The following is a 17,532-nucleotide window of genomic DNA, read 5'->3' as shown; positions in this document are numbered from 1 at the left end:
TCCAAACAGTCGTTTTATCCAAATTGAAAATGTGCAGGCCACAAAGGACACATTCGTTCCCTTTATTAGCAGAAGGGTGACCGCCCTTCTGTTCACACCTTACTCGCCAAGGGTGGTCTAAATGCATCCCTTGTCCGCCCCGGAGGTTTATATAACCCCCGAAAAACTTGCTACGACGTGTAATTTGTGTCTCCTTCTTTGTTATTTTAGTCTGCGGAAACTGAATTAAGGAGAGTAAACATGGTAAGTGAAATTACATTCTGGCGGGGAGTGTGTACTGGAAAATGATTCCGTCGATAAAGCCGAACGTGGGTTTATAGATGGGCGACTTGTTTTAGGAAAGGGGTTGACTCTCTTGATGTTGTTCTTGAATTGACTTGAAATATCATACAGATCCGTTTGTATTCATTGCGTATCAACCAAATGAAATGACTCAATAATTATCAAATAAAAGCATTTTTATGCGGAGTATGTAATGTGGCAGTGGCCTACATCCAATTTCTCATTTTAACACCATATATATTCGAATTCTGGATTCTTCAGAACATTATAGACATATTTCGTGTACAATATTTTATACCCATCATTTCTTTCCAAAATTATAGGTGTCTTCAGACTATCCAGAAATTAACATGAAAAAATATATGATTACAGAAATTTGAAACAATACAGTCAAAAACTAAGTATCATTTCTTGATGATCGAAATGCTCGTTATGAACGTCTTCGTAATATTCTAATCCTAAATAAAAATTTGCTGAAACGAAATATGCTGAAACGTGATCCAACTAATTCTTCCAAAGACAAGTGAAAAATTTTTTGAAAAATTCAAACATACATTTTACTGAAATTGAAAATTCAAAATTACCATTGATGAACCGCAAAATGCCCAAATTATATTCACTCATAAAACTGCACAAACAGAGATATCCAATTAGACCAGTGGTTTCCTTTGTCACTGCACCATCAGTGAAACTATCAGAAAGGCTAATCAATATCATCTTGAACCATTGTAACTTCCAATCAGAATTCAGTCTACGGAATTCATATGACTTAATCAATGAAATAGAGAACATACCTCTACCAGATAACGCAAAATTACTGCCTTTTAATGTTCAGAATCTATTTACCAGGATACCTCCTGATGATAACATTACTTTAGTAATAGAATTATTAGATGAAATCGAGTGAACCCAATCGTAAAACGCGAAATAATTGACCTTCTGTCATTATGTCTCAAACAAATTATTTTCAATTTGACAACATCCTTTGATTAAGATTTTTTTGTATTGGCATAGATATGTGGATGAAGTTTTGGTATGTTTTACAGGTACTAAGAGGCAATTAGATACTTTTCCTTGGGATATTAACAAAATTCATGAAAACATTGAATTCACTATTGAAATAGAAGCAGCCAACTCAATCAATTTTTCAGACCTAACAATTACTAGAATGAACAATAAACATGATTTTTCAATTTATCACAAATCGTCCTATACGGATATTACTATACATCACGATTCTACCCATCCTTATGAATACAAAGTAGCAGCTTATAATAGCACGATTCACAGATTAGTCAATGTTCCTCTTTCAATAGATGATTTCAATAAAGAACATAATATCATCAAACAAATTGCGGTTAACAATGGGTTTAAAGCCGAAATAATAAACAAAATACTTGCCAAGAAAGTCTACGCAAAAGCGATTTGAGACGTTTTTCCTATTGATAAGGTAGATAATCAAAATTATAGAGCTTTAACGAATTTTGGATAACCAATGAAAAAAGTGGCTTCATTTTTGACGAAACGAGATATTAAAATTGCATATAGAACAAGTAATACTTTGGGCAAGTTAGTTAAAAATACTAAAGACAAAACAACCCAGTTCGAGAAATCAGGAGTATATAAATTAAAGTGTGGAACGTGTCCTAAGGTATATACCTATTGGTAGGACATTAAGGAATAGAATCCAGGAACATCAGACGAGCTATGTAAATGAGAACACAAATTCAACATATTCAAATCATCTTCTAGAAGAAAATCATATCTTTGATAACGAGTTCGAAATTTGGCTCATAGAAAATGAAAGTTTGAAACTGAATCATTATTTAAGCAATGGAAATTAATAAACTTAAGAATTCAAACATTCTAATGAATAGATTTGAATAGATAACCATTATTGAACTTGTTTTCCTAAGAACCGAGAAAGAATTATCATTGATGTAGATGTGAGGTCATATGCTATAGGTAATCATAATTAAACAGGTAAAATGAAAAGAGAAATGAAAATTTCTATGTTTTTTACCACTTTTAATTGTAACTAACGTTACTGCAGTTTCATCCTATATGGACATTCTCAAACTAATAGTTTATTGTATTAGTTCATTATGATCTCCTACCACGTAGTAATCAACGGCTACATCCATCAGTTTATTAAACAGGTACCTTAAGAAGAGGTTAAAGTATTTTTTTTTGAGGTAGTTTCAATTATGGTTATCTGAAGTATATAAATATTAATGTAAGAACAACTACAAGTATAAATCACTTAAAAAAGCTACTGTGTTAGCGAAACATGTTGTTATATATTTTTCAAAATAAAGTTTGTGAAGATCAAATCGTGAAGTGTAGTTTTGGAAATGAAAATTTGAAGCGTGATTGATTGAATAGCAAGCATAATTCATCTTCTTCAGCTGAGTCGAGGAATTTTGTTTGGTATACAATATATATTCGAGAAGTCTAATGACGTCAAACAATACAAAAAGATTTTCGATTTTATACATACGGATTATCCATAAACATTAAATTTATTTATTTATAGTTGGCATTTTTGAGATTGCATAATTCAAAATTGAAGTTTTTACATTTTTTTTCACATCATATATCAATCACTCCTTTAGAAAAACAACTGCCTATTAGTAAATTCGCACTCTGGTAGAGTCTTGCAATGAAGATTATTTGCAACATAGTTTTTTTCTCCGATAATTGATAAGATATTTTCATTACACCACAAAACTTCAGCGTAAAAATGTGTTTCATGTTTTTCCCTTGTAAATGAACCCTTTCAGTCTTTCAAGATGGCAATAGAATTGTGAGGCATTTTGAAAATATCTCCCACTTATAGCATTCAAAGCATGAAAAAAGTTCATAATCTTACTTCGAGTTGAATTTTCCTTCCATTTTGATGGTGAAATTCGTTCCATCACAGGTTTCCAAACTGTTTGAGTTTCATTTATATAGAAATTCACTCCGATATGTGTTTCATAATGATAACATAATATACCACGCCAGATCGTTTCCATTCATTGATCAGTCTATTCTTCGAGGTAATCGGATACGACCAAGCTTCATTTAATTCGGGACAATCATCAAAGAAAAGTTCGCTACCTTTTTTCAGCCTTCATTAAAACGTTACTCCAAATGAATTTCGCTCCAACTTCTGCTAGAGTTAATTAACAGTTGGTAGTGAAGCTTGGTATAATAATTCCCTTTATTAGACATTTATCATGAACAGAATTAGCTTTGAAGTTTCGTTCGAGGCTTTCGACCTTTGTGGAGCTTGTTGACCAAATGTTTTTCGTTTGTTCCGGGAGTACAAATTGACCGACATTTTCGGTAATACCTAATGGAGAGAGACAGCGTAAATTCCGTTTATCCTTAGGAGGATTTCAAAGTTGCGGCCATATTATGAGAGTATGTTTCTAGTTCACAAAATACAGAGAATAACCACGTAATGCGATGAAGGATCAGTGACATCTCTGGATATTCGTAATGTTGTTTGGAATCCCAAATGAATAGGGTTTTTGTTTTTCAGTGAAGAGAATCGGTAATATTTTTTCATGAAGATGGATTGGATACCAATTTTAAAAATTATACCGGTTTATGGTGGATATGAATTGAAAAGGAATTCAACCTTCTCGACTCTTGTTTCGAAATTCTAACATTGCTGATAAAAAAAGAAAATCAGGTTTAGTGAATTCTTAATATCTAAGCCGACTTTCCAGTATCATTATATAATCAATATTTACATCGACAACTTTCGGAATATTTATTATGCATCTGTATATCTAAAATGAACGTCTGTGTTTCGTTTTGAAAATGATGGAGTGCATCATGAAGATTTTTTCCATAATACGTTTTTTTGTGACGATAAGTTCCAATTTTAAATGTTGTATAAGCATAACCTAAACTAACAACATTTTCGTCAAAGATAGAGATGACATCTCGTGCGGTTTATATATATATATATATATATATATATATATATATATATATATATTTTACTATTATTGTGAGTTATAAAAAGGATTTAAAGCTCTATGACTTCTATTTCATTATCTGCGAGCGCTTTTGACAGCTGGTCGTGCTGTCATCTTCTAGGCACTCTTCATATAACTATTTTTCCTAAAAGTCTTCGTAACCAAGTTACGGGCCCTCGAAGTTACAAAATGAAAAATGTTTTTCTTTGATAACTTTTCAAGTGAATATTCAAAATCATCCAAATTTTGGTAATTGACTAAACAAATGAATTCCGTCGATGAGCTTTCATGCAGGAGTCAGTTGTTTTGCTACAAAGTCAGGAACGGACTACCCCGATGGTCCACACCCCAAAACTTTGAAATGACAGATATTTTTCAATATTTTTCAACAAAATAAGGTTACTTGGACAATTTTATGAATAAAAGTACTCGTGTGGAAAGTCGAGCGGAGCAACGAGTCTTGATAAAAATGTAGTTCTACTCGACGACATCAAACCCGCTCGTCCACCATTATTTGAAATGAATAATTATCAAAGCAGAAATAATAATGATAACGTTAATTCAACAACATTTATAACAGGAATAATACAAAGTATGCTAAAATGAAGTCGTAAACAAAAAGTACAGTACCTATATGGAAGTTTAAGTCACAATTGTGATAGCAGATTTTTTTTCAAAAGAAATATCAAGTTCTGTAGATTCGTGGTGTTTTTAAACCAACAAGCTACACTACTATGAAATATCGAATTCATTCCATATTTTGTATGTACATAATACGTGTGGAATAATCACGTTTCGTGTTGATCAGTTATCTGAATCTCATGAAACTCAACATTCGAATGTTTCAAATTCTTCTTTACAGCTAAACTGTTGAGGAGTTTCACTGATATTTATAATTTTATGGGAGAAATTCTTTAACACGAAACTGGAATGCGATTTTGTTTTGTTGAGTGGTGCGTTGTCATATGACTATCATTGTATTGTCAATATTCTATAGGATATTTGGAATTTTTTTGATATGGCCGAACAGTTTACATTCAATGAATATGCAGATATGCATGTATTTTATGGACGAGCATTTTGTAATGCTGCAGAAGCTCGTCGTCTGTATTCCGAGCATTTTCCCAATCGAACGGTACCGTCAAGAGAAACATTCGAGCGTGTCGATCGCAGCTTGAGGGATACAGGTATGTAATAATTGATAATTAATTTGAGCACGTTGTATTATTTCGATATTATTGTAGGTACAGTTTTGCCAAAACGAGGTGGTGAGGGCGCTCCGAGGACTGTACGTACCGTTGTATTGGAGGAAAATATTTTGGAAGCCGTCGCTGATGATCCTTCAATGAGCATCAGAAATCTATCAGAACAGTTCCATACATCCAAGTCCACTATTCATAGAATAATTAGGGAACAACTGCTCCACCCATTTCACATCCAGAAGGTACATGCCATGACACCTCAAGATTTTCCAGCACGACTGGAATATGCCAATTGGTTCATGGATAGGCAAAGAGAGGATATGACTTTTATTAATCGAGTTTTATTCACTGATGAAGCAGGTTTCAGTAGAGATGGAGTTATCAACTCTGGTATCATAGGAAACCATCTTATAGGACCATTTGTTCTACAGGACCGATTGAATGAAGAACGTTATTTGGAGTTCATTCAGAACGATTTGAATGGACTTTTGGAACATGTTCCATTGCAAACCCCAAGAGATATGTGGTTTATGCATGATGGCGCTCCTCCTCATTTTAGTTTGATTGTGCGTGACCATCTGAACCATATTTTCCACAATAGATGGATTGGTAGAGGTGGGCCATATTCATGGCCATCGCGGTCTCCGGTTTGAAATCCATTGGATTTCTTCCTGTGGGGGCATCTAAAAGGCCTTGTTTACGCTACACCTATTCACACAAGAGATGCATTGTTGAATAGAATAACATTACATTGTGAAGCCATACGAAACGACCCTGGAATGCTATTTCAAGTACAGAGAGGGTGTCTTCGCAGACTAAGAAAATGTATAGAGAGAGAAGGTGGTCATATCGAGCAGTTTCTGTAGCGGATTTTTTATTTCTGTTTGCTCTTGAGGCTCTTGAGTTTCGTTAGTTAAACGTGTTTGCATTATAAAAATTCGGTATGAACATTTTACCTATCATTTCCATTTTCCTTAAAAACTAATATTTTCGAATAATGGTAGACATCTCAGGATAAATGTTGTTGAATTAACGTTATCATTATTATTTCTGCTTTGATAATTATTCATTTCAAATAATGGTGGACGAGCGGGTTTGATGTCGTCGAGTGAAACTACATTTTTATCAAGACTCGTTGCTCCGATCGACTTTCCACACGAGTACTTTTATTCATAAAATTGTCCAAGTAACCTTAATTTGTTGAAAAATATTGAAAAATATCTGTCATTTCAAAGTTTTGGGGTGTGGACCATCGGGGGTAGTCCGTTCCTGACTTTGTAGCAAAACAACTGACTCCTGCATGAAAGCTCATCGAAAGAATTCATTTGTTTAGTCAATTACCAAAATTTGGATGATTTTCAATATTCACTTGAAAAGTTATCAAAGAAAAATATTTTTCATTTTGTAACTTCGAGGGCCCGTTACTTGGTAACGAAGGATTTTAGGAAAAAAAGTTATATGAAGTACTGGTGATATTTTGACCCCATCAATACATTCCCGAGAGGAAAAGAGGAAGTCCAGGGACACCCTGTATATATATATATATATATATATATATATATATATATATATATATATATATATATATATATATATATATATATATAAACCAGCAAGAATGAGAATTCTCAATTTTTCGAATCATGAAGCAACTACAACGGAATATTCACCCTATACATATGAAACCACCAACTCGACCCGTCTGAAACTAAATTCTCTTTTCATTTCATGAACTTCCAGAACCGTTATTTGCATAATTAGATTTCATTCGGAATTAGAGCTTTTATGAGAAGTAATGGAAACTATGGCGAAATAGCGCAATTAAAGTGCAAAATCTGGAATCTGCTTATCAATCTCTGCGTTTAATAGAATCTACCGGCGGGACATGTTCAAACGTCGGTCCGTATAACAGAAAATCCAATTAAGGTTTTGTCGCTTATAACCAGGGGACGCTCAAAGTTATGTATGAGGGTGGAGAGACAGCTTATACCAAAGAAGAAAAATACTTTGTTGAAAGATTTTAGGGTACCGGCCTTTCAAGTCCGATTAATATTGAGAAATAGGATTTTCACGGAAGTAAAATGGAAGAAGATTTCTGGCACTGCGGAATGAATTCCCATGGAGATTCGCGTTCTCCTGAAAACCTATTAAAGAAAGCTTTTTTGAAATTTACTAAGTAGTATAAGAATCAGGGTGACATCTTTGTCTCTATGATTGAAATCACTCTTCAGCATTGAATAATGAAATATGTATTCATGTATGAAAAATATTCCCAATACAATAAAAATACCACGTGCATCACAATTTCTTGTATAATTTCATTTGCAGTTGAGAAAGATAATGTTTTACAAAATATATGCTGAAAGTATAACCTGGAGACAAAATCTTCTATGAAGGGAAATGCTAAGAAAAATTCAAATCTCAAACCTGTTTCTGTCTAATTTTAGCATTTTTTCTACTCCCTCCATTTAAAACTAATCACTTCGTGTTTGACAGCAGTTAGTTAATGACTCACTTAAGATACGTAAGAAATTTGAAAAAATTATGATATGTTAACATTTTCTTTGATAAATATGATCTCATTGATACATTCAATTGTCCAAAAGCCAATAAATCAAAATTAGTGAATTTTTTCTCCAAATTATCTGTAAAATCCAAAAGAATATTATATTTTCAGTAAATTTATCGTTTAACACTTTGTTTAACAGTTTAACAGTTTGTGGGTTGGTAATGAATCTAGTTACATCCGTGAATCAACAACCACTCGTTTTAATTATGAGCTGTCATTCAGTATGTCGTAAAACTTCAAAATGAGTGATATCGATCAAGAAATTTGTGCTACCCCATCATATATTACCGAGCAAGCAAATATTGCGATGAATAATTTGCTGCCAGCAAAATCAAAAGGAAAATACGCATATAATTTCGAGAATTTTATGAGTTGGAGAGAGAAGAAAAATATAACTTCGTTTTCCGAAAATGTTCTTCTTGTTTATTTCGAAGATTTAGCAAAAACTTTGAAACCATCCTCATTATGGGTAGTTTACTCCATGCTGAGAAGTATTATGAATATCAAGAAAAATATTCCAAATATCGTGCCTCTTTGAAACGCAAATCTGATGGATATAAACCGAAGAAAAAGTCGACGCTTACCGCTGAACAAATGAATCAATTCATTAATTTTTTGTTTTCGAAGGTAACACAAGTCCGCTTTTTCTTTCTATTCATTTTTGCAACAATTTTTGAAATACTAAGACACAACATAAAGGTTATAACTGAAGTATTCAACCTTACCATATAACCATTCATTTTCCATTTGCCAGACGCCTCCAAAGCAAAGCCTACTTCCGGTAATTCTATGAACTATAGCAACCAAGCAAAAGGAATTTAAAATATTTTACAGAACAAACACCTGTTCGCACTTGTATTTGACATCAATATATTATTTTGAACTTTTCAAATGTATTTATTCACTCACAAAGTGAATATCAATTATGTTTACTACTCATATCACAACAAGACATCACATTGGTAATCGCCAGAGTAGCTCAGCAATAAGGCGTGTCAGTTCTGACTGACTGACCTAATGAGTTTAATATCCAAAGCCATAATCTCAAACAAATATATTTTACCATTCCTTCCTACGGTCAGTCATAGGAAAAGTATAGTGCTTACAATTTTTGCTCGTGGGTAATTGCCTTCTTTTCCCACCTGGTATGTAATATACTATGCAGCTGATTGGTCATCAAACTGATTTTTGATTCTCGCCTGGTTGTGTTTGGATTGATCACATCTGAAAAATTGTAAACATTATATGAGAAAACGTAATGTATTTCGACTCATTCAATTTGAAAGTAACTGATTGCTTTTTCTGTTACTACATGCCCTTCCACCGATGCATTAGGTATCATTCATTGTAAATGTTTTCTTGTTGTTTCTCCAAGCACGTCTAGAATTTTTATGTTGAAATCTGCAAACTTGGTGATCGAATATATTGTTTTTTTTTATATTCCATTCGTTATTCAAAAGAGAAGTCCTCCATAACTAATGCCATTGTCCTGAAAAGGGAACCAATGATCCTCTTAAACTGGTTTGTCAGAAACATGTGTCCTCAGTACGTACGTGATATAAGTAACCTGTGCACATTTCGAAGTGTTGCTGAAAAATAAAAAAAAAATATATGAATTGATTATGTGTAGAAATATTGTTTTATGAAATCAAAATGAGACAGCATACGTTTGTTTAGAGAAGTCCAGCAATTATTTCTTGCTAATGTGAAGTTGACTTGTTTGCAGACTGCTCGTATGCATGTTCTACGAACAAATAGACTTCCAACTGAACAGGTATTTTTAGTTTCGAGTTGAATGAGAGCTCACATGGAATTTTGAATTATCTACAAATATTGTTACTATTTGTTCTGAAATTGTTTTATAGGTCAAATAGCATTTTGAACATACATAAAATGATACTTGTAGTGACGAGTCATCCTGATTTCGTCCAGGTTTGGAGACCAGCTCCCCTACCCTTTTGGCTGATTATCCTTGAGAGGGGCCAATGGGTACACAACTGATAGATGACGGCATGAAGTCCTTAGACATCAGTGCCGCCCTTCACGGGATACCCTACCTGGCTGGGGTGGGATGGATGAAAAAGTTATTCATCCTTTAACGGGGGACATGAGGGCCTCATTCGACAGAGTGTCGGGGCCTTCTATATCGGGAGGGGTCGTCTACAGCATAATCTGTGGCTTCCCTAACTAACGGGTTTTCATGAGTTTCCGTTTTTTCGAAAACTCTCTCATTCCTCGACTGAATGGACTGCCGAATGGAAGGCAGCTGCAAATCTCTGCGGATGGCTTCATTCCGCACGAACTAAGGAGCATTCACAATCATCCTAATTAACTTATTTTGCAACCTTTCCAAAATGGAAATGTTGGACGGAGCCGCTTGTCCCCAGACGCCTGAAGCGTACATGATGACAGGCTTGAACATCGTGTTGTAGATCGTAATTTTGTTCTTTAAACTCATCTTTGACTTTCTATTGATCAGTGGGTACAGACTGGCTATCCGACCCTCGATCTTAGATTTGACGTACATAATGTGCGGGTTCCAAGTGAGCCTACGGTCTATTAAAAGGCCGAGGTACTTTACCCGCGCTTGCCAGTCAATCTCCCTTCCAGAGATTCTCACTTTTCTGGCCGGAGAAGATAGTAATCTTCCCATGGTTATCGCCTGAGATACTTGTAGTAAAATTAAACCAAACATACATGATATGAAAGATTGTCATATGCATACAATGATGGACAAAACATATCAACTTCATTCAACTCCAGCTTCATTAAATTAATGTGATAGAGAAATAAAATTGATAAATCCATCTATGGTATTATAATTATGTTCTAATAAAAACCTTTCGAGTGTAGTTTTGAAAACCTGAATTCTATCAGTAGTTTTCAATGAATCGGACACTTTCTTATGAAGTTTTAGCTCCAAGTAAGAAGGTGAGTTAGCAGTTATATTATGTTTGACGGGATTTCTGTGAAAATCATTGCACTTTCTTGTATTTACATTATGGTAAGATGAAATGCGATCATATTTCGACTTATTGGTGTGTATGAATACACACATTCCAAAAATGAAATGATCCGGAATGTTAGAATTTTTAAATGTTTGTATAAATCTCTGCAGAAGGTTCTCTGATTACCGCCTGCTAAAAGTCGTATAATCTTTTTTTTGGACAATGAATACATTTGTAGTCAATGAAGAGCTGCCCCAAAGGCAAATGCCATATCTGATTCTAGATTCTATATGTGCTTAGTAATAATTTACTTTGATTTACAGTGATTGATATCGGCTTGAAATTTCGTATCAGATACGAAACAGAACTTAGTTTGAATATCAGTTCATTACAGTGACTCTTTCACTTCAGACAATAACATGCTCTCAAATGGCTCGTGCAGAATATCCAATGTGGTATGAGCTGTATGGCACGTAGTGCTGTCCTGTTGAAACCACATGTCGTTGGTGTACAAATCATCTAATTCAGACCAAAAGAAGTTGATAATCATCGACCAATTTCCTCGAAAACGTCTACACGACCCTAAATGATAAAAAAAGCGGCGGCAGTATTTCTGGACCTTTCTAAGGCATTTGATTGCGTGGAACATGAAATCCTGCTGCAAACACTTTTCCATTATGGAATCTGGGGGACAGCCTTAGAATTGTTCATATCTAATATCACTAGTAGAAGTCAAAAAATAACATTGAGCAACAACACTTCTGATAGTGGGAAAAATGTACGCGGAGTTCCTCAGGGATCAGTCCTAGGCTCAATTTTATTCTTGCTTTATATCAACGATATGGCAAAAGCTGGGGAGAACACTGTAAAATCTTAATCAATGAATTGAATTCTGTTTCCTATCAATTACGTAATTTGAGATCAGTTCTGTCTAATGATCAGTTGCTGATGCTCTACTATGCCCAAGTGGACTCCAGACTTTGATATGCCATCTTCCTCTGGGGAAGTCTGTCCTCTCGACAAAGCTTCGTTGATGTATTCAAAACATGTAAAATCATGACGCTACCATCGCTCTTTATCTTTGTAGTTTGTGTGTATATATTTAGTAACTATAACAATTTTTCAACCAGATCTATAGTCTATTTCAAAAGAGTGTAGAGTAATAAATCATGAAGTGTCATAAAATTTGCCTGAATTTCGTTGTCGTCCATGGGCGTAGGCAAATCTTAGGATTATTAAACTTAATAATTAAAGTAAATTAAAAATTACAGACATAGATAATAATAAAAGGCCATTTTTGGGAAGTAATTTGGTCTAAAACTAAGTACCTACATGTATTTAGGTAAGTAAAATTTCTTAAAAAAAGATTAAGATTAATTTTAGTGGTTCTTGTAAACTTATTTAATATGCAATTTGGGTTCATATACTTGAGCATGATTTCTCAAAAAAGGGTTAACACTTAGTTCCGAGGTGCCATGTCATTATAATAATCCCTTTTTGACCCTTCCCACCAATCATGCAATACCTATTAAACCCAGGTAATTAAGAAAAAGGGTTTAAATATATTGTAATGGTGTCTTAAACATTCGAGTTATAATAGTAATTGTTACTACACCAATTAAACGTACAGTGATATTGTGATATAGAAATAGTGAAAAAGTTATAAAATGGGGACATTTACTCCAAAGAAAAGAAGTGTAAAAAATTCTCCGCTATCTGTTTGCGAAAAAGTTATAATTTTAAATGTATATGATTGCATAAAACACGATCACCCTAGTTTGTCTGTGCAAGAAAGTGTTGAGCGATGTGCCCGAATGACTGGAATTGGACAGTCCACGATTTTTAAATTATTGCGAGAAAGAAAGATATCAGGCCAGGTAAGTCCATGCAAGAGAAAATCAGGAAGACCAATAAAAATCTTAGATGAAGACACCAAATGTGACATTCGAAGAAAAGTTCATTCGTTTTATTTTAAAAAGGAAATACCCACTCTTGAAAAAATATTTATCGAGATAAGCCAAGATAACGATATTCCTTTGATATCCAGAAAACTTTTATGGAAAACTTTAAAAAGTATGAATTTTGCCTGGGAAAAGCACAATCGAAAGGCACTATTACTGGAAAGTGATGAAATTGTTTGCTGGAGACGAAAATATTTGACAACTATAAAGCAGTACCGCAGAGAGCAAAAGAAAATTTTTTATCTTGATGAGACGTGGATAAACGAAGGTTATATAGTCAAAAAAATGTGGCAAGATAAAAATATAACAAGTTCTCGCCAAGCTTTCATAGAAGGCCTTTCGACGGGTATTAAAGTGCCTTCGGGAAAAGGGAAGAGGCTTATAATTGCTCACATTGGAAGCGAAGACGGATTTTTAAAAGAAGGTTTGTTAAGCTTTGAGTCGTGCCGGACGGGAGATTATCATGAGGACATGAATTCGGATGTCTTCGAAGACTACTTCGGGGAAATGTTAAAATTTCTTTCAGCTGATTCGGTCGTGGTTATGGATAATGCAAGCTACCATTCAAGGCGCTTAGAGAAGGTACCAACTTCAGCTTGGAGAAAGCAAGAAATTATTAACTGGCTGTCAAATAAAGGTATTCAGTTTGAGACGAATTCAGTAAAGAAGGAACTACTAGCCATAGTAAAACAACATAAATCTCGCTTCATGAAATATGCCGTAGAAGATGTAGCAGAAAAGTATAAAGTAACTGTGCTGCGCCTACCGCCATATCATTGCGAATTAAATCCTATAGAACTTATATGGGCACAAGTTAAAGGATATGTTGCAAGGCACAATACCACATTTAAAATGAAAGATGTCAAGGTATTGTTTGATCAAGCCATTATGGAAATCACATCAGAAAACTGGCAAAAAGCAATCCAGCATGTTTTAAAAGAGGAAGATAAAATGTGGGAACTGGACAACTTGGTCGATCAGGTGGTTGACCCTATAATTATAACACCAGGGGATGATGACAGTTCTTCGGATGAAGACTATACTGATGTAGAATAATTTAATTGAATTGTAAATATACTGTAGCGGGATAAGCAATCTGGACAGAGACCAGTGTATCAGTGACAGTGACACTTTTGCTTAGGTTAGGGTTTAGAATTAAGGGTAGTCTGAATAATTATTTTCTCGGAAGGTTCTCGAAAATTGTACCTAGTAATCTCTAGAACATTCAATTAGGGTATAAATAGAGTGTTGTTAAACGTTAAGGGAAGTTCACAGTTTTAGTATTGTTCAAGTGTCAAATTGTAATAACGTATCCAGTAAAGTTCTTGTCGTTTTTGTGAATAAATTGATTTAAAGTCCCCACAAGTGTTTCAATACGTAAAGTTCGTTCGTGTGTGTTTGTGAGTATTTCCCGATTTCGGTTCGTATATATTTTATTGTTACATTTTATATTTTTTTAATAACACTGTTCTGCTGTATTAAATTTTTATTTCCTTTAATATAATTTTTATGAATGCATATTCTTTTGGCAATTATCCCACTAGCGCGCCTCTGGCTCAGTATTTATCCGTCGATAACAATGGACAAATCCCTTAAAACAGGGTGATACCTACCTGCTCTTTATGAAACGACATAATTTTGCAATGCGGACTAGGGAAGTGACAGAATTTATTGACGGATCACCCTGTAGCGCTTTTGAATACTTAATGAGATTTTATTACTCTACACTCTTTTGAAATAGACTATAGCATTCATAAACATGTCACAAGAATAAAAAATTAGCTGAATATACCCTTTTCAAGGGTCCAATTATCTAAAAACTCTCCAAACTCACTAGGTCCTTTATTATTTAATAACTTACCAGACTATGTAAGAGAAAGTCGAAGCTTAACATGTTTTAAAAAAAGACTTGAACATTTTTTAATTGAAAGATGCTATTATAAAGTCGATCAGGCACTATAATAAGTATTTGTAAATCCTTTATGATTTCTCTGTTATTTGTGTATTTGGGCGAATATATGTATATATGTCTGTATATGTATATATGTGTTACACAATTATTCTATACTATAGATGAACGACTATAATATCTGCAAATTTACTGTTTTGTTATATACAATTTAACTGAATGTTATCATGTTCTGTTAATTTCAGATCAGTTCAAATCAGTTTAAAATCAGTTTTTCCGTTAATCAGATGCCGCCCCCATACGAACGACAACTCTCAGAAGTTGAGAAACTTGTGCGAGCTAAGGACTAACGAGGTCTTACCTTCTAACGTGTGCTTTCTAACACGATTTCTCCTTTACCATACTTGTATTGTCCTTCTGGAGAATAAATAATTATTATCATTAATATTATTGTGTAGGCCACTTTTCTGCAGAAATGAAATATTAACAATATTTGAACTGTTCATTCTAGAAACTGTCTGCTTACTTCACAAACAAAAAGAAAAGTTTGAAAGCCATACAGAAAAATCTACGCGTAGCGATAAAAAACTTGCCTTTCCATTGCCTACATCATCTTTGACCAGGCAGTCTCAAATCTATGGATGTAGACAAATGTATAATCATCTACCAAAACATATTACATCAATTAATGAACTTGAAAAATTTAGAAAATCAGTAAGTAACCTAGTTTTGGGAAAGTGCTTCTACAGTTTGGAAGAGTATTTTGCATACAAATTCTAGTCTTTCGGTATCCCACGATGTATAGTACGATTTATGTCAAGTAATTTCAAAATTGTGTTGTTTTATTGATAACATATTTATACATTTTTTCTTGTCTTTGATATTTTTTGATTGTTTTTTTTGTCTGTTATTTTTAATCTTCACTGTATTTTAGTGAATACTATTAAAAAAACATTTTAAATAATTTCAACATTTTATGTATTTATGAACATGACAGCCTGTGTTGACAAAGTGTATTACATTTTAGACAATCAAGATCTATCTATCTATCTATCTATCTATCTATCTATCTATCTATCTATCTATCTATTGGCAGTGATGGCCCGGCCAACATGATTTGGCAAAAGAGACCGAATAAATGACAAGATTTAGCTTTATCAGAGCCCTTCATTTCTGCATAATGGAGCTAAAAAATACTGTAAAATAAATATTTCGTAATGTTAACCCTACTCTCTATATTCCAAGCTACACTGGAAATACTCATTATTCATTTTTGTTACAGGTTGACACTTGGATCAGTGTCTCATCATTTCATGTCCACAACATGATAATATCAGCGACAGCAAACTGAAGGAAGATCTAACTTATGAGTCACTAGATTGAATCGGACCTTCCGAATCGTCATAAACATTTTTCGGGTTGTGCTGTTCCGTTTTTTCTTTCTCTCCATTTGGAACAGGAATGGACAGGACTGAAATCGTTTCATAAACTACTTGGGACGGTCGTGTTAGGTTTCGGAATGTCTTGTGTATTTCGGTAGTGTAGACTATATTATTTATTTTTTTTACGTGAAAATGTTTGTGTCAATCGTTCTCGGATTGTTGTGTATGGCGAGGGTGATGGTCGCTGGAAGTCATATTGGTAAGTAATTATCATCATATTGTTGCATATTTTTAGTGTGTTGCATTATTTGATGGGTGTTTTTATCTGTAGTTTATACTTTAATTCAATGAGATCTTTGGAAAATCAGAAGTATGGAACGATAGTAGAAACAATGTGAGAAATGGAAATGTTTTTCTTGTTTCTCATCAAAATTGACCATTACACAACCTGAAGTCCTTTACTGAGAATGGAGAGATATTTAAAATCACATGCGTTTTGCTAACTTCAGGTGACTAGAACTTGATCTTGTAACTAAGTTAAAGCCCCCTATATACATCGAGATTAATAGTAATAGTTGAGTTATATGTGAAAAACAATACTAAAGTTCTATCCCAATATCAAACTTTTATTTTCAATACCTAGACACGTGTTTCAATCCCAAAGTAATCATCTTCAAGGGAAGTTTAATATTCCTCTCGAAGATCACTTGGTGATTGAAACACGTGTCGAGGTGTTGAAAATAACGGTTTGGTGTTGAGATAGAACTCCAGTAATATTCATTACTACCACAGAGGTGCTGAATAGTGTATCAGAAGAATTTATATGTATATGTAAGGCTCTAACTCTGCTAGAAGTGACCAACTCTTCTCTTGCTACTCGTGGGAACACGCATGAATGAAACAGACACAAAAACAGAAACAACAAAAACATAAACCAATCACGAGGCTGGACAGAAGTGCTCACCTCAATCTAAGGCGATGACTGGAGATGAATAGAAATGTCCATCCCAATCTACCGCTTGCAATGAGACTGGACATAACAGATCACCTCGTGATGTAATACAAAGGCCAAGGCGTAAGCGCATTTGCTGCGCCGAGGCCAAAATGAGAAAGATAGCGTAACAGGCAGGAGTGCACCCTCCTCCTCCCCCACTTCACCTCCAACAGCCAAGGCACTTTCTGCGGCGTGCGCGAAGAGCTTCGCCTTGAATGAAGGCAAGTACCCGGCTGCCTCTGCGGAAAAGCTCCCTCACTTGCGGGAACCCCAAGAAAGTTGAAGAAGCCGCGCAACGACAGTAATATCGC

At 34.3% G+C, this 17,532-nt stretch overlaps 1 protein-coding gene across 5 annotated transcripts in view; it reads left to right on the top strand.

The window, feature by feature from the left end:
• The window catches only part of LOC111506585 (discoidin domain-containing receptor 2), an 842,991-nt gene that overhangs the window by 177,546 nt on the left and 647,913 nt on the right, over window positions 1-17,532 (top strand). For 4 of the 5 annotated variants that reach the window (XM_074171999.1, XM_074171996.1, XM_074171997.1 and 1 more), the window contains one exon: window positions 16,128-16,486. In XM_074171999.1, coding sequence (XP_074028100.1) covers window positions 16,420-16,486 — 67 coding nt within the window. In that variant the 5' untranslated portion in view covers window positions 16,128-16,419. Of the gene's footprint in view, window positions 1-8,276; window positions 8,655-16,127; window positions 16,487-17,532 lie in introns of those variants that run through there. The other variant, XM_074171998.1, reaches the window with a different exon arrangement.

The sequence above is a fragment of the Leptinotarsa decemlineata genome, unplaced genomic scaffold (genome assembly GCF_025532065.1).
Source record: "Leptinotarsa decemlineata unplaced genomic scaffold, Ldec_3_MD MMD2_tig00000035_RagTag_RagTag, whole genome shotgun sequence".
Taxonomy (NCBI): Eukaryota; Metazoa; Arthropoda; class Insecta; order Coleoptera; family Chrysomelidae; genus Leptinotarsa; species Leptinotarsa decemlineata.
Note: the sequence above shows the minus strand (reverse complement) of the source record. Positions and strands in the feature narration are given on the sequence as shown.